General features: G+C 43.8%; 1 protein-coding gene across 7 annotated transcripts in view; it reads left to right on the top strand.

Annotated features, from left to right (window-relative positions):
- The window catches only part of PHACTR1 (phosphatase and actin regulator 1), a 495,254-nt gene that overhangs the window by 205,673 nt on the left and 264,174 nt on the right, over nt 1-25,407 (top strand). The window contains exon 1 of one of the 7 annotated variants that reach the window (XM_077269906.1): nt 21,039-21,328. The exons of 5 other annotated variants lie outside the window; for them this stretch is intronic. In XM_077269906.1, the coding sequence (XP_077126021.1) occupies nt 21,292-21,328 (37 nt within the window). In that variant the 5' untranslated portion in view covers nt 21,039-21,291. Of the gene's footprint in view, nt 1-21,038; nt 21,329-25,407 lie in introns of those variants that run through there. One more of the 7 variants, XM_077269900.1, reaches the window with a different exon arrangement.

The following is a 25,407-nucleotide window of genomic DNA, read 5'->3' on the forward strand; positions in this document are numbered from 1 at the left end:
CTGGAGGGTCTCTGGATCGGTTGTGGCCGGGGGAGGGGTCGCAGGACTCCTCTGACTCACAGCTCTCACATGAACCTCACACTGCTACGGCTCAAGCAGTATCAAAAATTCTTCTCCCATATTTTGACAAAAAATTTGAAACTTGGAATAAGGCCCTAGAGGCAACAGTGACTGCTGTGTCGGCTAATACATCTCGGATTACCGAAGCTGAGCAGCGGATTAGTGATATGGAAGACACTGCAGTGAATACCCAAACCACGGTGGAGGCACAAAAGATTCTCATTGGTTCTTTGTTAGATAAGGTGGAGGACCTGGAGAATCGTAGTAGGAGATCTAACCTCCGGTTCATTGGTATTCCTGAGAGCTGCAAGGGAGCGGATCTTATTCGGTTCTTAACGGTTGATCTGATGGAGGCCCTTCAGCTGGAGCCTAGTTCTTCTAGACAAATTGAGAGGGCACATCGGGTGGGACCAGAGAGGAGAGAGTCTGGTGCGAGACCTCGCCCGGTTATTACTAAATACTTCCATTATCATGACAAGGAGAGAGTTCTGGCAGCAGCCAGAAATCTTAGAGATGTCACTATCCAAGGGTCAAAGATCCTGGTGTTTCAGGATTTCTCAGCAGTTGTTTCTCGGCGTAGAAAGGAGTTTGGTCCGGTTTGTCGGTTTCTCATTGATCAAGGGGTTCGTTTTGCTCTGGCTTATCCGGCTAGGCTCCGAGTAACACTGGGTACGGAGACAAAGTTGTTTGATGACCCTAAGATTGCTTTGGATCAGCTGAGAAGGGACCTTGCTCCCCCAGACACTTGAAAACACATTTTAACAACTAGGGTGAAACTGGATACGAAACTAATAGATCCTTCTTTAATTAAGTCAAAATGACATGGAATATGAGATATATAGTGATATTGACTATACTGTGGTTAAAATTAATTTTGTATAAAAATAAGATTCTGGTTGTTGTATTTTTGTATAAGTGTATTGTTGCTAATGATGTCACACACCTATCTACTTCAGAGGGTAGCGGAGCAGCTGGGACTCCGAGACCCTGTGTACTCTTATACTTTGAAAAGGCTCTGCCTCTATGCCACTTCTATCCACCATGATGACAACTTCGTATAAGCCTGACCGAAAAGAGACAGGTAATCCTTTAAAAATCTTATCATGGAATGTTGCGGGTCTCAACTCGCCGGTTAAACGGCGTCGTGTACTTCAGGCACTGAAACGAGCTAAGCCTGATGTTATGTTTCTACAAGAAACCCATTGGTCACATAAGGATATATTACATTTGAAAGATAACTGGTTGGGCCAGACTTATGCTACCACATACTCTTCAAAAAAGCGGGGAGTGGCCATAGTCTTTGCTAGACATTTGCGTGTGACTCCGGGGGACGTGGTGACTGACCCTCAGAGTAGGTTCCTTCTCATGAAAGTGACTATTGAAGATACCCCTTACTCGTTGTTAAACATCTATGCCCCTAATGTTGATAATGCCCCCTTTTTTGCATCTGTCTCCCAGATGATTTTAACAATGGACTTGCCTAACTTGGTGGTGGGGGGTGACTTTAATGCAGTGCTAGATCCGCAATTAGATAGGTCTGCGGTCTTGCCCACTCCCTACTTCGGATCGGGACCTGGTTTGACTAACCTCATGCGTGACACTCCTGTAGTAGATATATGGCGAGTATTACATCCGACGGAAAGGGACTACACTTGCATTTCCAAGGCACATAAGTCCCTCTCACGTATAGACATGTTTTTGGTAGGTGAGTCTCTTTTGTCGGGGGTGATGGAAGCAGCTATAGGGGATGCGGGGATTTCTGACCATACTCCTATCACTTTACTCCTTCGCTGTGGTCGTGATCCGCGTCAGCCAGGCTCTTGGAGATTCCCAGCCTACTTGTCTAAAAGTAGAGAGTTTGAGACATTCCTCAAACAAGAGTGGGGTAATTTTGTGGATGATAACATACAGCACTGGGATGACTCTGTACTTATGTGGGAGACGGGCAAGGCAGTTATGAGAGGGAGAATTATTGCTTATGTGGCAGGGAAAAAGCGCAAAACGGGACAGGAAACGAGAGACCTCCAGAGTTTGGCTATATTGGCCTATAGACGGTACCTGGCTTCTAATGTTTCTGAGGATTGGTCTCATTGGCAGGATGCTTTATCGTTGTTAAATGCGCATTTGACTAAGATTGCCCAACAGAAAGTAGACTTTAACAGGCAACATTTCTTTAGATGGGGTAATAAAATAGGAACCCTGCTGGCTAGGTTGGCAAATCCAAAAGGTCCCAGACAGAAAATTCCGCTTTTAGTTGATCCTATATCAGGGTCTCACTTGACTGATAGTGAGGCCATAATACAGGCGATTCATGCTCATTACACGGCTCTCTACTCTACACGGGGAGGAGACGCCTCTTCTGCGGCACATGCTCTAAATACTTTGCAACTACCAATGTTGTCAGGGTCTCAGCGTGCAACTCTGGAGATGCCTATCACACTAATGGAAATAAGTTCTGCTATTAAAGCAATGGCAAACGGTAAGTCACCAGGACCGGATGGTTTGCCTGCAGAATATTATAAATTGCTCTCTCCTGATATAGTTCCTCTCCTCAAGGACCTATTTAATCATTATTTAAATGGGGGTGCTTCTCCAACCTCTTTTAATTCTGCATTGACTTCCCTCATTTTGAAGCCAGGAAAGAGCCCAACGCAGATAACATCATACAGACCCATATCCTTGTTAAACCTGGACTATAAATTGTTGACAAAGATTATGGCTAATAGAATTCAGGTGTTTCTCGCTGAGATTCTGTCACCCAACCAGTATGGCTTCACCCGAAACAGACACTCGACTATTGCGGTTCGTACGGCAATTGCGGCTACCATAGTTTCAGCTAGATATAAGAACACTCCCAATGTCTTGCTGAGCCTGGACGCAGAGGCTGCGTTTGATAGTGTAGAGTGGCATTGGATACATGCGGTGTTAGAAAAGCAGGGTTTTGGAGAGAGATTTGCGGGATTGATCAGGTTATTATATAATTCACCTATGTCTAAAATTATAGTCAATCAACAATTAACAGAGGGGGTGGAGCTAACTAGAGGCACTCGTCAGGGCTGCCCACTTTCCCCCATATTATTCAACCTTGCCCTTGATCCCCTTATACGTGCTGTGGAATCCTTGCCATTGTTTCAAGGGATACGGGTAGGGAGATTGAGTTTGAAGCTCACGGCATTTGCTGATGACATTTTGTTATACATTGCTAACCCAGAGGAAGCCCTTCCTGAAATTATGGCCCTTATAAATAAATTGGGATCTATGTCTGGATATTTGATTAATCCAACCAAATCTAAGGCACTCATTTTACGTGCTGGGCGCAAACCACCATGGGTGGGGTTATACACCTTTGAATGGTGCAGGGAAGCTTTGCCTTACTTGGGGGTGCTTATAACTAGGAATCCTCATGATCTTCAGAGAAGTAATCTCGCTCCTCTTATCCAAAAAATTAGAAGGGAACTAGAAGGTTGGCAGCATTTAACACTTTCATATTTAGGTCGGGCATATTTGTTAAAAATGGTGGTTTTCCCGCAGATTTTATATTTTATACAGTCTCTTCCAATACTGCTTTCCTCTAGTGAATTGAGGCTAATAAATGGTATGTTTCGCACTTTCATCTGGGGGAAGAAGCATCATGCTATTAGTATGGCCATTTTGGAACAGCGCATATCGAATGGAGGCATTAATTTTCCAAATTTGGAGAATTACAATCTAGCGGCGCTGCTTCGTTATTTGAAAGACTGGATCCAAGATACTTCTATATACACTAACACTCAGTTAGACCAGAATTTGATACCTCATACTAATTTGTTATATCTACTACATACACACAGGGAGTTGTTGCCCTCCTCAGTGTTGGGTAATCCTTTGATAATGGTGATGTGGACGATATGGCATAGGCTACGCCACAAATTTTTACTTAATGCACATTCCTCACTTTTCTTGCCAATATTTGGGAATCGAGACGTAGGGTTGAGACGTGGGATTGAGAATTGGAGCACTAGGTTTCGGGCGGTGACAGTGGGCTCTATAACGGATTCCTCGTCACGTAGACCATACTCTTGGACATATATTAGGCGATGCCTTCCTTTGACTGTGGGGTGTCTTGTGAATTGCGCAATTTTGGAGGATTATGCTACAGGGGTAGGAGTACGGCTTTCGGAGCTTGATTGGGATAACCCACTAGACACCATGTTACGAAACGGGTCCTTATTATTTTACTCCACTTCCAGATTCTATAGCTTGTTGAGAGGGGAGGTGGACTATACTAAACGAAAAACAGGTCTCCCAAGATGGCTTACTCGTTTTCCAGATTTAACTTTGGAACATATCCTCAGGACAATGTCTTATATATGGAAGGCCTTACCGGCTTCTTCTTATAGGGAGATGTTGCTTAGATTGTACCATGGCACATATGTATCCCCACATCGTTCGTTTCTTATGGGTTTATCTCAATCGGCTAATTGTCTGAAATGTGAGGCTCCTGGGGCTGATCTTTACCACCAGTTTTGGGATTGTACAGTGATTAGGGGATTTTGGAGTGAGGTGGAAAATTTTTGTCTAGATCACCTCCTAAATTATATGCCTTGTACGCCAGAATGGGCGATATTGGGAATATGGCCGGGAGAGGGATCAAGAATCACAAGAGGGGCCAAACGTCTGATATCTATAGTTTCCATGGTGGGGAAAAAATGTATCTTACAACAGTGGATAACAGCGGAACCTCCTACGCTGACAATGTTCCTAAATAAATTAAAACATGTGTTTCGTATGGAATGGATAGAGGCACAGCTGGGCGAAGATCGTTTGGTGTCCCGCTTTTTTGATACTTGGGAGAGTTTTATCGATATGTTATCTGAGGAGATGAAAACCCATCTTATGGCTTGTTTTGAACAGTCCTCGTGGTATATTAATAGGATACTAGCAGGAGATCCTCCGATTTGTCATGGAGGGCATGCTAGGGTGTGACTGAAGCGACAATGCACTTAATAATTGTTACCAGTAGGTTAATGTGATACTGACAATGTAAAGTTATTGGTTTGTTCTTTTAGTTTTATTTTGGTGTTTGGAAAAAGAAATAAAATAAGTTAAAAATGAAGGCCATTTCTTTTTGAGTGTGCAATGCTGTTGATTCTATTGTTCTCATGGACTCTGATTGCAATGTTACATGTTTCTATTGTATAATACCCATGAGATGTAAAATTGTATACTATTGTATTGATTTCTGTATTGCATATGTTGTGAATATGAATATTATATCCTTCAATAAAAAACTTCTTAAACAAAAAAAGTCCAGTGAAGGGTCCTCTGGAAGGGACCTGTGATTTTGTTATGTACAGCAACACACACTGTCAGTCACTGACTAGAGATAGCGGCTTTTATCTCTGACAGTAGGTTAAAGGATTCCTGCCTTTCTTATCACAAGGCTGTCAGATTATTACTATCACATCATTCTGCTCCTGTGAGGATTGTCTTCTCTTCTCACAGTAGATTATAGTGTTTAAAGTAACTAAAAATCTGAGGTAAAAAACAATCGATATCGGTACCGTGAGGCTTTTCTTGGATACTGCTGGGGTCACAAAGAAGGTGCAAGAGTTTAATTGCAAGTAAAATGATTCATTAAAGGTATCCTGCTGGTAAATAGAGCTTAATTACTGTTTAGCTGGCTGACTGTGCAGGTACAGGAAGAAAACAAAGTTAAATTCTTCCTGCAGCCGCTCGCTTCCAGTTATCGGTATGGTGCAGGGTGCGCGTACAGTCAACACACACTACACGGTGAGAGCACTATAATCACTCCTGGGTTGATTGACAGCCTGCTCTACACACACGCTGCACACATACACTGCATGGCAGGCTGTCAATCAATGTTCCTGGGAGTGATTACACCACGCTCAAAGTATTGTGAGCTGTGACTGTATCTGCTCGCCGCACCAAACCATTGACTGAAAGTGAGCGGATGCAAGGAGGTATTATTATTATTTGTTTATATAGCACCATTGATTCCATGGTGCTGTACATGAGAAGGGGTTACATACAAATTACAGATATCACGTACAGTAAACAAACTAACAATCACAGACTGATGCAGAGGGGAGAGGACCCTGCCCTTGCGGGCTTACATTCTACAGGATTGTGGGGAAGGAGGCAGTAGGTTGGGGGGTTGCAGCATCTCCGGTGTTGGTGAGGCGGTAGCTCCGGTAGTGGTGAGGAGGCAGCAAGGTCAGTGCAGGCTGTAATCTTTCCTGTAGAGGTGGGTTTTCAGGTTCCGTCTGAAGGATCCAAATGTGGTTGATAGTCGGACGCGTTGGAGTAAAGAACTCCAGAGGATGGGGGATATTCGGGAGAAGTCTTGGAGGCGATTAGGTGTAGAGAAGAGAAGGAGGTCTTGGGAGGACCGGAGGTTACGTGAGGGAAGATATTGGGTGATTAGTTCAGAGATATATGGAGGAGACAGGTTATGGATGGCTTTGTAGGTCAGTATTACTAATTTGAACTGGATACGCTGAGGGAAGGGGAGCCAATGAAGAGATTTGCAGAGGGGAGAAGTGGAAGAGTAGCGAGGAGAGAGATGAATTAGTCGGGCAGCAGAGTTAAGGATGGACTGGAGAGGTGCGATGGTGTTAGCATGGAGGCCACAGAAAAGGATGTTGCAGTAGTCAAGGCGGGAGATGATGAGGGCATGCACAAGCATTTTAGTAGATTGAGGGTTGATGAAAGGACGGATTCTGGAGATATTTTTGAGCTGGAGGTGACAGGAGGTGGAAAGAGCTTGGATGTGCGGTTTGAAAGACAGGGTAGAGTCAAGGGTTACTCCGAGGCAGCGGACTTTCGGTACTGGGGAAAGCGTGATGTTGTTAATTGCGATAGGTCGGGTAAGGAAGATCTATGAGATGGAGGAAAGATGATTTCAGATTTGTCCACATTGAGTTTGAGGAAGCGAGAGGAGAAGGAGGAGGATATGGCTGATAGACACTCCAGGATTTTGTATGTTCTCCCCGTGTTTCCGTGGGTTTCCTCCCACACTCCAAAGACATACTGATAGGGAATGTAAATTGTGAGCCCCAATGGGAGCAGTGTCGATAATGTCTGTAAACCGCTGTGGAATTAATGGTGCTATATCTGTGAGTAAAATTAATAAATGCAGCAAGAACATAACTTAATTTTTTCCCAGTAGTTTAAATTCGATTTACCTGCAGATTGATCCCACATGTGCAGTTAAATAGTGGTTCTCCTAGTGACAGTTTCCTTTAAGCAGAGGCAACTTAAAGTGGTTGTCCTCCTTTAGAAAATCTTCTTCCATAAATGCAGTTTGTTATAGAAAAACAAACCGCACTTTAGTCACCATCCCGGGTCTACTGCTGCGGATCTGACATATGTTGACACCTTGGGCGCCAATCAATGAGCTCAGCGGCTGTCACGGTGTGACCCAACCCAATGAATGGTCGGTCAATGGACGGCACAACTCACAAACAACGGGATGGAAAAGGTGAGAGGAAGGCCCTACCCGTAGGGAATGGGGGATGATCACCACCTGAGCTCAAACCTAAGCCTGTCCCTGCACTCACCTAATGCACTATGCGGTCCGTCCCAGGGAGTAGCCCCAGAGACTGGGCGCAAATCTGGAGATTGAGAGAAAAGCGCAGTGTTTTTTTTATAACAAAATGCACACAAGTTTTCTGAAAGGAGGCAACCTCTTTAATTCCAATTAAGGACCTTCATCAGGCAGCTATAATCACATTTACCTGTTTTCTACTTCTCTCTGAGGGGTCCCACAAGGCGGCCATTGTTCACCCATAGACAGCGTCAGACTGGGGTTCCAAGGGACCACCAGTAACCAACTTCAGAATCCCAGTTTTCAGCTACATGCAAATGTGACTCAATCACAAATTTACATAGTGATTCACGTATATAGTGCCAAGTACTGCTTATATAAGAGGGCGGTGACCCACTCTTTCCCAGAGGCCCACCAGATGATTCTCCTGTTCTCCTGTGGGCCAGTCCAAGCCTGGCCATAGAGAGATCTCAACTGACCCAAAATTAGTAAGGGTTGTAATAATTGTATATTACCATGTCGGTCATGTTTTTATGGTACCTTATATACATTAGCGTTGCAGTCCACATACATGTTGCTTCCGCCCAATGGTTTGCAATGTTGCTCTGTAGCACTGGGGTCCAGAGTTCAAATCCCACCAAGGCCAACATCTGCAGGGAATTTGTACAGTATGCTTTCCTCGATTTTGTATGGGTTTTCTCTGAGTACTCCCAGTGGCGTAACTAGAGTTCGATGGGCCCCGATGCAAAATTTCGAACCCCGATGCAAAATTTCGAACCCCGCCCAAATCCTGTATACAACTTGCACTACCTCCCCCATTGTGTAGTAATGTTCCCCATCTGTGCTCCTTCCTGCTACATTGTACCTCATCCTGGGACCATCCTAGTATATATGTACCCATCCTGGTATATATGTCCCTCATCCTGTTTCCATTCTGATGTTATATATATATATATGTGTGTGTGTTTCCTCTATCCTGGTGTATATGTTCCCCATCCTGTTATATATGACCTCCATCCTGGTATACAGGGCCGGACTGGGACTAAAATTCAGCCCTGGCATTTGAAGTTACACAGGCCCACTTGTCACATGGTGACTGTATAATATCATTGTACACTTGTAGGCAAGGCCAGTTTTAGGCAAAGTGGGGCCCTAGGCAAGGTTTAAAATGGGGCCCCAAATGCTAGGGTGATTTATATACCAGGATGGGGCCCAGGATAAGGGACATACGGTAAATAACAGGATGGAGAACATATATACCAGGATGTGCCTAAGATTATAACACATTATACACACACCAGGATGGGGCCAGGATGAAGGACACATATACAAGAATGGGGAGCATAAATACCAGCAGGGCCGGACTGGCCATCGGGCCGTTCTGGCAAATGCCAGAAGGGCTGGTGCCAGTAGTGGGCCGCTGCGCGCCGACTCACCCCCCCACCAGCGCCGCCGTCGCATTCAACTATACCGGCATCTATGACGCCGGTACAGTTGAATGCAATGATGGAGGAGAGAGCGTCTGCTGACTCTCCCTCTCCCATCATTCCCTGCTCTGCCTCTGACACTGCGGGTGCGTGCAAACTCACTGTGTCCCAGGCAGTGCAGCAGCAGCCGCTGAGACAGGAGCAGGGAGCAACGCAGGCACGAGGTGAGGTGAGGAGTGTCAAGAACTTATATAGGATAAAATATAACTTTTACTTATTATTTTAAAAGCCAAAAGCTCACATTAAAAAAGTGCAAGGTGCATAGTACAAACAGACATACAAATAACTGTGAAAGAAATATAGCGCTGAAAATCCTTTTCGGAAACCTATGGCCCTATAACCCTTTTAAATAGTTCAAAAAATAGGGTACAACAGCGCAAAAAAACCTCTATAGTCTCTAATACCTTATAGCATAGGTATAGAGCATTATTATTAACACCAAAGTAAGGACCTTGGACATATGACACCACTAAGAGGTTTTTATAGTCCCAGTATAGCAGTAGAAATCATTCACATTTATATACTGCAAACTGGAATACAACTATGGATTCAAACTTTGCCAAAATTACATCAGTATTCAGTCCATCCAAGACTGCACCGTAACCTTATTAGGCCCACTAAAGAATCCATTAGTTGTGGCTGGTTTTACGCAGAAATAATAAAGAACGATCTCACCCGCATTGTATTCTATTGTACTGATGGCGGTGGATGTTCTCCCCTATTGTCTTGATATAAATTTTGGGATAATACCATCGGCTGATTAATATGAGGTGAGGAGTGTGTTTTGGTTTTTTTTACTGGACTGTGGGGCCATTCTCAGGGGGGGAGGAGAGATGCAGGCTGTGCTATATATTACTATGTGGCCTGTGCTGTATACTACTATGTGGGCTGTGCTGCATACTGCTAAGTGGGCTGTGCTGTATACTGCTATGTGGGCTGTGCTGTATACTGCTACGTGGGCTGTGCTGTATACTACTATGTGGGCTGTGCTATATACTACTGTGTGGGCAGTGCTATATACTACTATGTGGGCTGTGCTATATACTACTGTGTGGGCTGTGCTGTATACTACTGTGTGGGCTGTGCTCTATACTACTGTGTGGGCTTTGCTGTATACTACTGTGTGGGCAGTGCTATATACTACTATGTGGGCTGTGCTATATACTAATAATAGAAAAAAGTTGTAAGCCAGCTCACCATTGATGAACGCAGGTGCACGGAACTCCGTTTGCAGGAAACCGAGTAAAATCCAAGAAAGAAGAAATGAGTTCCAGCTCCGTAAAATTCAAAAATTTAATTGAGTCCTTCATTAAAATACAGACAGGTGACTGTGTTCCCTCCGGAGTACATTCCCAAGTGTGAGGAGCAAAATGGCGACGCGTTTCGATCCGAAGATCTTTCTCAAAGGCTTTGAGAAAGATCTTCGGATCGAAACGCGTCACCATTTTGCTCCTCACACTTGGGAATGTACTCCGGAGGGAACACAGTCACCTGTCTGTATTTTAATGAAGGACTCAATTAAATTTTTGAATTTTACGGAGCTGGAACTCATTTCTTCTTTCTTGGATTGTGCTATATACTACAGTGTGGGCTGTGCTGTATACTACTATGTGGGCTGTGCTGTATACTACTGTGTGGGCTTTGCTGTATACTACTATGTGGGCTGTGCTATATACTACTGTGTGGGCTTTGCTATATACTACTATGTGGGCTGTGCTATATACTACTGTGTGGGCTGTGCTGTATACTACTATGTGGGCTGTGCTGTATACTACTGTGTGGGCTGTGCTGTATCTACTATGTGGGCTGTGCTGTATACTACTGTGTGGGCTTTGCTATATACTACTATGTGGGCTGTGCTATATACTACAGTGTGGCTTTGCTGTATACTACTGTGTGGGCTGTGCTGGATACTACTGTGTGGGCTGTGCTGTATACTACTATGTGCGCTGTGCTATATACTACAGTGTGGGCTGTGCTGTATACTACTATGTGGGCTGTGCTATATACTGCTGTGTGGGCAGTGCTATATACTACTACGTGGGCTGTGGTATATACTACTATGTGGGCTGTGCTGTAAACTACTATGTGGGCTGTGCTGTATACTACATTGTGGGCTGTGCTGTAAACTACTGTGTGGGCTGTGCTGTATACTACTGTGTGGGCAGTGCTATAAACTACTATGTGGGCTTTGCTGTATACTACTGTGTGGGCTGTGCTGTATACTACTTTGTGGGCTGTGCTGTATACTACTACGTGGGCTGTGTTATCTGCTATGCGGGTTGTGCTATATGCTATGCGGGTTGTGCTATATACTGTGCGGGTTGTGCTATATACTATGCGGGTTGTGCTATATACTATGCGGGCTTTGCTATATACTATGCGGGTTGTGCTATATACTATGCGGGCTTTGCTATATACTATGGGGGTATATTATATTCTATGGGGGAGGCCATGTTACATACTATGTGGCTTTGTTATATACTATTGTGGAGGTATATTATATTCTATGGGGAGGCTGTGTTATACACTATGGGGGTATATTATATTCTATGGGGGAGGCTGTGTTATATACTATGGGGGCTGCATTATATTCTAATGGGGCTGCATTATATATTATGGGGAGGTGGGCTATATTATATTCTATGGGGGGTTGTATTAGATTTTATGAGGGATGATTGCATCATACTCTTTGATGGGGCTATATACTACTGTGTGGCTGTACTGTATACTACTGTGTGGGCTGTGCTCTATACTACTGTGTGGGCTTTGCTGTATACTACTGTGTGGGCAGTGCTATATACTACTATGTGGGCTGTGCTATATACTACAGTGAGGGCTGTGCTGTATACTACTATGTGGGCTGTGCTGTATACTACTGTGTGGGCTTTGCTGTATACTACTATGTGGGCTGTGCTATATACTACTGTGTGGGCAGTGCTATATACTACTATGTGGGCTGTGCTATATACTACTGTGTGGCTTTGCTGTATACTACCGTGTGGGCTGTGCTGGATACTACTGTGTGGGCTGTGCTGTATACTACTATGTGCGCTGTGCTATATACTACAGTGTGGGCTGTGCTGTATACTACTATGTGGGCTGTGCTATATACTGCTGTGTGGGCAGTGCTATATACTACTATGTGGGCTGTGCTATATACTACTATGTGGGCTGTGCTGTAAACTACTATGTGGGCTGTGCTGTATACTACATTGTGGGCAGTGCTATATACTACTATGTGGGCTGTGCTATATACTACAGTGTGGGCTGTGCTGTATACTACTATGTGGGCTGTGCTGTATACTACTGTGTGGGCTTTGCTGTAAACTACTGTGTGGGCTGTGCTGTATACTACTGTGTGGGCAGTGCTATAAACTACTATGTGGGCTGTGCTGTATACTACTGTGTGGGCTGTGCTGTATACTACTGTGTGGGCTGTGCTGTATACTACTACGTGGGCTGTGTTATCTGCTATGCGGGTTGTGCTATATGCTATGCGGGTTGTGCTATATACTGTGCGGGTTGTGCTATATACTATGCGGGTTGTGCTATATACTATGCGGGCTTTGCTATATACTATGCGGGTTGTGCTATATACTATGCGAGCTTTGCTATATACTATGGGGGTATATTATATTCTATGGGGGAGGCCATGTTACATACTATGTGGCTTTGTTATATACTATTGTGGAGGTATATTATATTCTATGGGGAGGCTGTGTTATACACTATGGGGGTATATTATATTCTATGGGGGAGGCTGTGTTATATACTATGGGGGCTGCATTATATTCTAATGGGGCTGCATTATATATTATGGGGAGGTGGGCTATATTATATTCTATGGGGGGTTGTATTAGATTTTATGAGGGATGATTGCATCATACTCTTTGATGGGGCTGCATTATATTCTGTGGGGAGGTGGGCTGTATTATATTCTATTCGGGCTACATTATATTCTATGGGGGGCTGTATTATATTTATATTCTTTGAGGGGTAATTGCATCATACTCTGAGGGGGCTGCATTAAACTATGAGGGAGCTGCATTATATTCTATGGGGTGGCTACATTATACTCTGGGGTGGCTGCATTATACTCTGGGGTGGCTGCATTATATTATATGTGGGCTGCATTATACTGTATTGAGGACTATGGTGAATACGTTATACTATATGAAGAACTATGGGGTGCATTATACTATGGGAAGTGAATTGTATTACATGGATGACTATGGCAGTGCATTATACTATATGGAGCACTATGAGGAGTGTATTATGCTATATGGAGGACTGAGCAGTGTATTTTAATATATGGAGGACTGTTGTGAATTCTGTTTTTGGCTCCCTCTGGTGGCTACTGGTGGTACTGGTTGACTTTGGTCTTGTGTTTCCAGTGCACCTGTTTTCATCAGGAAATTGGGAGTTTCCTATTTAGTCTGGCTTCTCAGTCACTCTAGTGCCGGCAATCAATGTTACCAGAGCATCTCTGTTGCTTGCTACCTGCTCCAAGTCTGCAATTCAGCTAAGTTGAAATCTTTGGCTTTTTGTGTTTGTTTTGTCCAGCATGCATTTATATTTCTCGTGCTGCTGGAAGCTCTAGTGATCTGAAATTACTACTCCGGTGTCATGAGTTGATAACGGAGTTAAGGTGGTTTCAGGATGGCTGCTTAGGGTTTTGAGGTAACCGCGAAGTCCTCTTTTGTATTTTCATCTATCTAGTCAGAGGGCCTCACTTTGCTGAATCTATATTCATACTGCGTTTGTGTTTTCCTCTTACCTAACCGTTATTACATGTGGGGGGCTACTACAACTTTTGGGGTTTCCCTGGAGGCAAGCCAGGTCTGTGTATTCCTCTTATAGGGGTAGTTAGCTCTCCGGCTGGCGCGAGGTGTCTAGGGATACAACGTAGGCACACCCCCTGGCTACTTTTATTTGCGTGTTAGGTTCAGCATCGCGGTTACCTGAGATACCATCTTCCTAGAGCTAGTCCGTTTTTGCCCATGTCCCTGCCATTGGGAATCATGACAGTATTGCCGGCCAAAATGTATTAAAGGTATTGGCTAAAGAAGGAGAGAAAAAAAAGAAGTTTCTGACCCTTTTTTTTTTTTTTACTCAGAGATTCTGTCTAGCCATAATTGCAATCTGCTGTTTTTTTTTTGTTTGTTTGTTTTTTCTCTCCTCTTAACCCCTGAATGGCTCAGATCTCTGCTGTTGAGAAATGGATATCCAGAGTTTAGCTTCTAATCTTAATACTCTTGCCTCTAAGGTTCAAAATATCCAAGACTATGTGATACATGCTCCTATGTCTGAACCCAAGATCCCTATACCTGAGTTCTTTTCTGGAGATACATCTCGCTTTTTGAATTTTAAGCACAATTGTAAATTGTATCTTTCTCTGAGATCTCGTTCCGCTGGAGACCCCGCTCAGCAGGTTAAAATTGTTATTGCCTTGTTGCGGGGTGACCCCCAGAATTGGGCATTTGCATTGGCACCAGGGGATACTGCGCTGCTCAATGTGGATGTGTTTTTTCTGGCACTGGGGTTGCTCTATGAGGAACCTAATTTGGAGATTCAGGCTGAAAAGGCCTTGCTAGCCCTCTCTCAAGGGCATGATGAAGCTGAAGTATATTGTCAAAAATTTCGAAAATGGTCTGTGCTTACTCAGTGGAATGAGTGCGCCCTGGCGGCGAATTTCAGAGAAGGTCTCTCTGACGCCGTTAAAGATGTCATGGTGGGGTTTCCTACGCCCACAGGTCTGAATGAATCCATGACTATGGCTATTCAGATTGATCGGCGTTTGCGGGAGCGCAAACCTGTGCACCATTTGGCGGTGTCTTCTGAGCAGGCACCGGAGATTATGCAATGTGATAGAATTCTGTCCAGAAGTGAACGGCAGAATTATAGGCGTAAAAATGGGTTGTGCTTCTACTGTGGTGATTCTGCTCATGTTATATCAGCATGCTCTAAACGCACAAAAAAGGTTGATAAGTCTTTTGCAATTGGCACCTTACAGTCTAAGTTTATTTTGTCTGTAACTTTGATCTGTTCATTATCAACTATTACTGTGGATGCCTATGTGGATTCTGGCGCTTCCTTGAGTCTTATGGATTGGTCCTTTGCCAGACGTTGTGGGTTTAGCCTAGAGCCTTTGGAAGTTCCTATCCCTCTGAAGGGTATCGACTCCACACCTTTGGCTAGGAATAAACCACAGTTCTGGACACAAGTGACTATGTGTATGACTCCTGACCATCGGGAGGTGATTCGCTTCCTTGTGTTGCATAACTTGCATGATGTCTTAGTGCTTGGATTGCCATGGTTGTAAACTCATAATCCAGTCCTTGACTGGAAAACAATGTCTGTGTTAAGCTGGGGATGTCAGGGGGCTCATGGGGAAGTACCTTTGGTTTCCATTGCTTCATCTACTCCCTCTGAAATTCCGGCATTTTTGTCTGATTATGGTGATGTTTTTGAGGAGCCTAAACTTAGTTCTCTCCCCCCTCACCGGGATTGCGATTGTGCTATAGACTTGATTCCGGGCAGCAAGTTTCCCAAGGGTCGTTTGTTCAATCTATCTGTGCCTGAGCATGCTGCTATGCGAGAGTATATTAAGGAGTCCTTGGAAAAGGGACATATCCGTCCATCCTCATCCCCTTTAGGAGCAGGTTTTTTTTTCGTGGGTAAAAAAGATGGCTCCCTGAGGCCCTGTATTGATTATCGCCTGTTGAATAAGATTACAGTCAAATACCAGTATCCTTTGCCACTACTGACTGATTTATTTGCTCGTATTAAAGGGGCAAAGTGGTTCTCTAAGGTTGATCTTCGGGGTGCGTATAATTTGGTGCGGATCAAGCAGGGAGATGAGTGGAAAACTGCATTTAATACGCCCGAGGGCCATTTTGAGTATTTGGTAATGCCTTTTGGTCTTTCTAATGCTCCTTCAGTCTTTCAGTCCTTTATGCACGATATTTTCCGTAAATACCTGGATAAATTTATGATTGTGTATTTGGATGATATTTTGATTTTTTCGGATGACTGGGAGTCGCATGTTCAACAGGTAAGGAAGGTTTTTCAGGTTTTGCGGTCCAATTCTCTGTTTGTAAAGGGTTCAAAGTGTATCTTTGGGGTTCAGAAGATCTCCTTTTTGGGGTATATTTTTTCCCCTTCTTCTGTTGAGATGGATCCTGTCAAGGTTCGGGCTATTTGTGATTGGACGCAGCCTACTTCCCTGAAGAGTCTTCAGAAGTTCTTGGGCTTTGCTAATTTCTATCGTCGATTTATAACTGGGTTTTCAAGTGTTGCTAAACCTCTGACTGATTTGACTAAGAAGGGTGCTGATGTTGCCAATTGGTCCTCTGCGGCTGTGGAGGCCTTTCGGGAGCTTAAGCGCCGCTTTTCTTCTGCCCCTGTGTTGCGCCAGCCTGATGTTTCGCTCCCTTTTCAGGTTGAGGTTGATGCTTCCGAGATTGGAGCGGGGGCGGTTTTGTCGCAGAAAAGTCCCGATTGCTCAGTGATGAGACCATGTGCATTTTTCTCTCGAAAGTTTTCGCCCGCCGAGCGAAATTATGATGTCGGTAATCGGGAGCTCTTGGCTATGAAGTGGGCATTTGAGGAGTGGCGTCATTGGCTTGAGGGTGCTAGACATCAGGTGGTGGTCTTGACTGATCACAAGAATCTGATTTACCTTGAGTCCGCCAGGCGTCTGAATCCTAGACAGGCGCGCTGGTCATTGTTTTTCTCTCGGTTTAATTTTGTGGTTTCATACTTGCCGGGCTCGAAAAATGTGAAGGCAGATGCTCTTTCTAGGAGTTTTGAGCCTGACTCCTCTGGTGATTCTGAGCCTACGGGTATCCTTAAGGATGGAGTGATTTTGTCTGCTGTCTCCCCAGACTTGCGACGTGCTTTGCAGGAGTTTCAGACTGATAAGCCTGATCGTTGTCCGTCTGGGAGATTGTTTGTTCCAGATGAGTGGACCAGTAGAGTCATCTCAGAGGTTCATTCTTCTGTGTTGGCGGGCCACCCTGGAATTTTTGGTACCAGAGATTTGGTGGCCAGGTCCTTCTGGTGGCCTTCCCTGTCTCGGGATGTGCGTACCTTTGTACAGTCTTGTGATGTTTGTGCTCGGGCCAAGCCTTGCTGTTCTCGGGCTAGTGGATTGTTGTTGTCCTTGCCTATTCCGAAGAGGCCGTGGACGCACATCTCTATGGACTTTATCTCGGATCTCCCGGTTTCTCAGAAAATGTCCGTCATTTGGGTGGTGTGTGACCGTTTTTCTAAGATGGTTCATTTGGTACCCTTGCCCAAATTGCCTTCTTCATCGGAGTTGGTTCCTTTATTTTTTCAGAATGTGGTTCGCTTACATGGTATCCCATAAAACATCGTGTCTGACAGAGGATCTCAATTTGTGTCTAGGTTCTGGCGAGCGTTCTGTGCCAGGATGGGCATTGATTTGTCTTTTTCATCTGCGTTCCATCCTCAGACTAATGGCCAGACGGAGCGAACTAATCAGACCTTGGAGACGTATTTGAGGTGTTTTGTGTCTGCTGATCAGGATGATTGGGTCGCCTTTTTGCCGTTGGCAGAGTTTGCCCTCAATAATCGGGCCAGTTCTGCTACTCTGGTTTCTCCTTTCTTTTGCAATTCAGGGTTTCACCCTCGTTTTTCGTCTGATCAGGTGGAGTCTTCGGATTGTCCTGGAGTGGATTCTGTGGTGGATAGACTGCACCGGATTTGGAGTCATGTGGTGGACAATTTGAAGTTGTCTCAGGAGAAGACTCAGCAGTTTGCTAATCGTCATCGTCGTGTGGGTCATCATCTCCGTGTTGGAGACTTGGTGTGGTTGTCTTCTCGTTTTGTCCCTATGAAGGTCTCTTCTCCTAAGTTCAAACCTCGGTTCATAGGTCCTTATAGGATTTTGGAGATTCTTAATCCTGTATCTTTTCGTTTGGACCTTCCAGCATCTTTCACCATTCATAATGTTTTCCATAGGTCGTTGTTGCGGAGGTACGAGGTACCGGTTGTTCCTTCTGTTGAGCCTCTTGCTCCTGGGCTGGTGGAGGGTGAAATGGAGTATGTTGTGGAGAAGATTTTGGACTCTCGTATTTCCAGACGGAGACTTCAATATCTGGTTAAATGGAAGGGATACGGTCAGGAGGATAATTCTTGGGTGACTGCCTCTGATGTTCATGCCTCTGATTTGGTTCGCGCCTTTCATAGGGCGCATCCAGATCGCCCTGGTGGTTCTCATGAGGGTTCGGTGCCCCATCCTTAAGGGGGGGGTACTGTTGTGAATTCTGTTTTTGGCTCCCTCTGGTGGCTTCTGGTGGTACTGGTTGACTTTGGTCTTGTGTTTCCAGTGCACCTGTTTTCATCAGGAAATTGGGAGTTTCCTATTTAGTCTGGCTTCTCAGTCACTCTAGTGCCGGCAATCAATGTTACCAGAGCATCTCTGTTGCTTGCTACCTGCTCCAAGTCTGCAATTCAGCTAAGTTGAAATCTTTGGCTTTTTGTGTTTGTTTTGTCCAGCATGCATTTATATTTCTCGTGCTGCTGGAAGCTCTAGTGATCTGAAATTACTACTCCGGTGTCATGAGTTGATAACGGAGTTAAGGTGGTTTCAGGATGGCTGCTTAGGGTTTTGAGGTAACCGCGAAGTCCTCTTTTGTATTTTCATCTATCTAGTCAGAGGGCCTCACTTTGCTGAATCTATATTCATACTGCGTTTGTGTTTTCCTCTTACCTAACCGTTATTACATGTGGGGGGCTACTATAACTTTTGGGGTTTCCCTGGAGGCAAGCCAGGTCTGTGTATTCCTCTTATAGGGGTAGTTAGCTCTCCGGCTGGTGCGAGGTGTCTAGGGATACAACGTAGGCACACCCCCTGGCTACTTTTATTTGCGTGTTAGGTTCAGCATCGCGGTTACCTGAGATACCATCTTCCTAGAGCTAGTCCGTTTTTGCCCATGTCCCTGCCATTGGGAATCATGACAGAGGACTATAGGGAGTGTATTATACTATATGGAGAACTGTGGGGCACATTATAATATATGGAGGACTATGGTGTTATGATCCGGTGACCTTGGAGCCGCACGAGACCCTCTCAGGAGTAGGCGGAACCTGCACTGACCGCAAACCCCAAACCGTCACCGCAACTAGAAGTAGCCGTGGGGTGTACTTAACACATCCTAGACACCTCGACACAGCCGGAGGACTAAATACCCCTATAGATGGAAATGGGAATTCTATCTTGCCTCAGAGCAGAACCCCAAAGGATAGGCAGCCCCCACAAATATTGACCGTGAGTATTAGAGGAAAGACACACGCAGGCAGAAATCAGGATTTAGCAAAAGAGGCCACGCTAGCTAAATAGGAAAGGATAGGACAGAATACTAAGCGGTCAGTATTAAAACCCTAAAAATATCCACAGCAGATAATACAAAAATTCCACCATCTAACTAAAGACATGGAATGTATATCTGCATCTCCTGAGAATCCAACTTGTCTGAAATATCCAAACACAGTCTAAGCTGGACAAGAAAAAACATTGAATAGTACTGAATTGTAAAGCACACTGCATGTGTGCTGTAGAAACAAAACCAGACACTTATCTTTGCTGATTTGGGCAGCAGGGCAGAAGGAACCAGACAGAGATGCAAAACCTCCAAGAACAATGGACAACTGGCAAGGGCTAATGAATCCTGCACACCTAAATATCCCAGTCAGAGCTGCAATCAGCAGGGACACCTGCCCAGGATTGCAACCCAGGGACAACTGCATTACTATCAACAACCACCGGAGGGAACCCAAGAGCAGAATTCACAACACTATGGGGTGTATTTAACTAATCAAGTAAAATGCTGCATATTCAGATTGTTTTTGCTGGAACAAAAATCATTGTTCTCAGCAGCACATCGCCGGTGTAAACTGTAGATGTGCTGCTGATAACCTGATACTGTATGGTGATCTGTTAGTGATCTATTAGTGATCATTCTGTCCCATCATTATTCCTCAGCTGGTGGAAAGAGGCCGGGAAACAAGTGTTGAACAACTTCAATATTGTCGATCAAACTCATTTAGCAGCCTGAGATCAGCGCATGTAAATACAACTGAAATGCTTTTGTGTGATGTGCAATATGTTAGCATTTGGGGCCCCATTTTACACCTTGCCTAGGGCCCCACTTTGCCTAAAACAAAGATATTATGATATTACACAGTCACCATGTGACAAGTGGGCCTGTGTAACTTCAAATGCCAGGGCTGAATTTTAGTCCCAGTGCGGCCCTGTCCATAGTCATATCACATGGAGGTTCTTTTTGCCAGATTCCGTGTGATATGATTAGAAATGTAATTGTGCTATGCCCCCTCAATCCCTTGGAGGAGAAAGTCTTAAGGCTGTTGCTACATTTGCCCTTATTATATTCGAGCTCTGCCCCTTCGACATGGGTGGGATAAATCTACAGACCTGTCTTCTTTTCATTTATGCCACAGCATAGAGTGAATAGAGGTGGGAACATTGTCGTTACGTTGCAGACGGGGGATCATTTTGATTTTTCTAAGTGGCCTTCAGTTTTATTATTCTTGAAGGTGCTATGCAAATAATGAGAGCTTTTTAGATTACACGGAGCATATGTAGAATGCTGTATGTTGCACTCACCAGGTGACATGCTGATATGATACTCTATGGGCTGCTCGTACATTTTGTAGATACGGTATTATATGCCTTCATCTTTCGGCGTTGCCTGCTGTTACACGCTATCACCACTTGGTGTCAGAAATGTAATACAATGTAACACTTATGAATAAAACATCTTTTGAAGCAAAATTGGACTCCGAGTCCTTACCAAAGCAGACATCTCTGAAAAACTGTTTTGAACATTTGGAGGAGAAAATATGGAACATATTATTTGGATTGCAAAACTAGTACAGTAAAATTGTTAACATGCTCAGTCGACTGATCAAAAAAATCTGTAGAAACGGAATACTCCCAGAGGTCTTCTTACATAGTAGACTAGAAGAAATGGAATTCATAATGCTCCGAAAATAAAACAAATCGAATCATATGACTTAAATTATACATTGCTGTCGAGGAGAACAAAACAGAGGCTGTTCCTGGGTCGCGGATTCATAATAATATGTTGATCTGCTTGGCGGCTTTGTGATATTCCGGTAGAGCAGCTGTGACGCTCACGCCAACAGATGTGCGAAGGATACGTCTACCAATCTGTCCTACCAGGTACACTAGATCTGTGCATGCCATGTACGTTCTTGTCACCTGACACACTCTGGGGACATCATGACATGTCACTGTACGTCTCTTTAATCTTTGTGTTCCAAAATAATGTGGATTATGTATAAATGATGTATTCCTGCGTGAGAAAAATGTCTCTGCTGTGCAGAAAAATTTCCCATAATGTATAATGAAGACGTCACACTAGACCGAGATGAAGGATCTATCATAAAGCTTTTCTTGGAAATTTCTCAAACCTCTTTTATGCATTTGTATCACACATATGTGCTGTTTGTAAAGCACTTCTGGGCTAATTTGCATGTGGCTTCAATGTTTGATTTATCAGCACTGGCACGCTAGATTATTACAAGACAGGTATCATTTGTATTGTTGCACTAGGACCTATACAGTCATACTATCTTTAACACTAAAATTGTCCCAACATGGACCTTTAAGATGCTGAGAAACTTTGTAATTCATTTCTATACAATCTATATTTAAAGAGAAACTGTTTCTTATAGAAACACAATTTACCTATAGATATAGGGTTAATATGCAGATAAATAGCATTAAAATTAAGTCTGGCTGCCTTACTGAAGCAGCAGCTACAGAGAGAAAAGGAAGTTACATTTTCCCTGTAGCCTCCAGACATCGGTTCAGTAAAGTGAGCTGTTATACTCACCACTCCCTGCTCTAATCACTCCCCAGGACTTTGATTGACAGCCTACTCTGCAGTATGTGTATGCAGCATGTGTAGCATGTGTAGCATGTGTACGCAGTGTGTGTGTGTGTGTGCAGCATGTGTTCGCAGTGCGTATGTGCAGCGTGTGTGCAGCATATGTGTGCAATCACTCTGTCTGTAGCCACATCTCAAGTATGGCAGCCTAACATGATTCTAATGCTTATTTAAAAAAAAAAAAAATTCAAAAAGTATTGTATATGTTATACATTTTGCCAGAGTGGAGGAGAAGAAAAGACTCCACTCCACACGGACAGCTCAGGGTGTAGGCTGTCTAATATGCACCTTTCGGCAACATCTGACAGCGCTGGTGACTTTTGTGCACTAGGCTCCTCAGCCTTTGCCGCTCTGTAGCTCTCCATGGTGTCCACTTCATGGCTGAGCTTCTGTGGTTCCTAAATGTTTCCACTTTTCAATAATACCACTCATGAAATTTCATGAACTGACTTACGACAGTGACATTTTATTACACAACCACACTCGAATTCATCCAGAATAAGCCATTCTTTCACACACGTAAAGGCAGGCCGCTTGGCTAGGCACAGCATTCTATTTATTCATGTACTGTGACTGCACTGTTTTATTATTTATGTGCTGTGATATCATTGTGGTATTATGCAGGTTCAGCACATGGGAACTGGTTCCTTTGGTGACTCAATGATTCATCTACATCATTAGTGCAGGTCTGAAGCTCGGAGACTTGTGAATGCAGCTCTTGGTTATTATACGAATGAATATAAGCAATACAATACACCTTGAAATCTGTTCCACTTTTTATATAAATCTATATGTAAATTGTAGGGATCAATGCATACACTTTAAATAGGTTGTCTGATTAAGGAATTCTGAGATAAAAGGGTTTTTCAGCAAAGGGATTTTTCAGCCAATCAGCCAACGACTCCATAAAATATTACAAAGTATTGCCTCTCTACTACTTACTCCAGTGATTGTCTAAAGGCTGCACTAGTAACATCATGAAAACATTGGAAGGGCCAATAGATCAATGATCGGCTGCAGCGGTGATGTTCTCTTCAATCGTGACATAACCGCTGGAAATGGTAAATAATCGCAGGAACACTGATAAACTGAGGAATACTATCCTCAAAGAACCCTTTAGTAGGTCCATTGTAGAAGCAGTGGTAAAGCATTAGGTTGGTAACCCCAGCAAAAGATTGGAGCAGGGACAACCAAACACACAGACTGGTAAAAAAAAATGAGAATTTTACCATAAGAAGGCAAAAGCTTAATACTTACAGTCTATGGCACAATGCTTGGCGGTTAGAATTTAGTCACAGTTCTTTGTGGTTACAATTCAGGTTCAAATCTATGTTTGCTCTGCAAGAATGCACATCTGCATGGTGGATACAGTAGACAATTTTAAGTAATAGTCTATGATAATAAGGGGATAGCATTGTAGCATTTGGCAGTGGTTTTTGCTTATAATGTGGGAGACAGATTGCCCACCTACTATCACTCCCACGGAAGTAACAGTCACTAGATTAATCATGGTCTCCGGGTGTATTATTCTCACAACTCATATTGGAGATCCTTAACTTGAAACGCACTCACAGCAATTTCCTACCAGCTGCACAAACTCCCTGACCTGACTCCTGATCACTCCATTTTCGTGACTTTCCTCTTACTCGCTTTGCACAGGCATCTTTCAATGTCTCAGTAGACTGCACCATACTTCAACTATACTTTTGGAGCCAACCGCTACAGTGCCTTGCGAAAGTATTCGGCTCCCTGGAACTTTTCAACCTTTTCCCACATATGATGCTTCAAACATAAAGATACCAAATGTAAGTTTTTGGTGAAGAATCAACAACAAGTGGAACACAATTGTGAAGTTGAATGAAATTTATTGGTTATTTTAAGTTTTTGTGGAAATTCCAAAACTGAAAAGTGGGGCGTGCAATATTATTCGGCCCCTTTAACTTAATACTTTGTTGCGCCACCTTTTGCTGCAATTACAGCTGCAAGTCACTTGAGGTATGTCTCTATCAGTTATGTACAACGAGAGACTGAAATTCTTGCCCATTCTTCCCTGGCAAACAGCTCGAGCTCAGTGAGGTTTGATGGAGATCGATTGTGAACAGCAGTTTTCAGCTCTTTCCACAGATTCTCGATTGGATTGAGGTCTGGACTTTGACTTGGCCATTCTAACACCTGGATACGTTTATTTGTGAACCATTCCATTGTAGATTTTCCTTTGTTTGGGATCATTGTCTTGTTGGAAGACAAATCTCCGTCCCAGTCTCTGACTATCGCAGCTGACATCCGGCACTATGTGCCAGGAGCGGTCACGGACCACCCCCGGCACATTAACCCCCGGCACACTGCGATCAAACATGATCGCAGTGTTCCGGCGGCATAGGGAAGCATCGCGCAGGGAGGGGGCTCCCTGCGTGCTTCCCTGAGACCCTCGGTACAAGGCGATGTGCTCACCTTGTACCAAGCATCTCCTCCCTGCAGGTCCCGGATCCAAAATGGCCATGGGGCTGCATCCGGGTCCTGCAGGGAGGTGGCTTACCAAGCACTTGCTCAGAGCAGGCGCTGGTAAGCCAGGAGCAGTGCATGTCAGATCGCTGATCTAACATAGTGCATTGTAAAGTGTCAGATCAGCGATCTGACCTTATAACATGATGTCCCCCCGGGACAATGTTATAAAGTAAAAAAAAAAATTAGAAAAAAATATAGAAAAAAAATCCTAAATAAAGAAAAAAATATATATTGTTCCCATAAAAACATTCCTTTATCTAAATAAAAAAAACATTAAAAGTACACATATTTAGTATCGTCGCGTCCGTAACAACCCGACCTATAAAACTGTCCCACTAGTTAACCCCTTCAGTGAACACCGTAAAAAAAAAAAAAAAAAAAAACGAGGCAAAAAATAACGCTTTATTATCATACCGCAGAACAAAAAGTGGAATAGCACGCGATCAAAAAGACAGATATAAATAACCATGGTACCGCTGAAACCGTCATCTTGTCCTGCAAAAAATGAGCCACAATACAGCATCATCAGCGAAAAAATAAAAAAGTTATAGTCCTCAGAATAAAGCCATGCAAAAATAATTATTTTTTCTATAAAATAGTTTTTATCGTATAAAAGGGCCAAAACATAAAAAAAAGATATAAATGAGGTATCGCTGTAATCGTACTGACCCTAACAATAAAACTGCTTCATCCATTTTACCAAACGCGGAATGGTATTAACGCACCCCCCCCCAAAAGAAATTCATGAATAGCTGGTTTTTGGTCATACTGCCTCACAAAAATCGGAATAAAAAGCGATAAAAAAAGTCACGTGCCCGAAAATGTCACCAATAAAAACATCAAC

The sequence above is a fragment of the Ranitomeya variabilis genome, chromosome 6 (assembly GCF_051348905.1).
Source record: "Ranitomeya variabilis isolate aRanVar5 chromosome 6, aRanVar5.hap1, whole genome shotgun sequence".
Taxonomy (NCBI): domain Eukaryota; kingdom Metazoa; phylum Chordata; class Amphibia; order Anura; family Dendrobatidae; genus Ranitomeya; species Ranitomeya variabilis.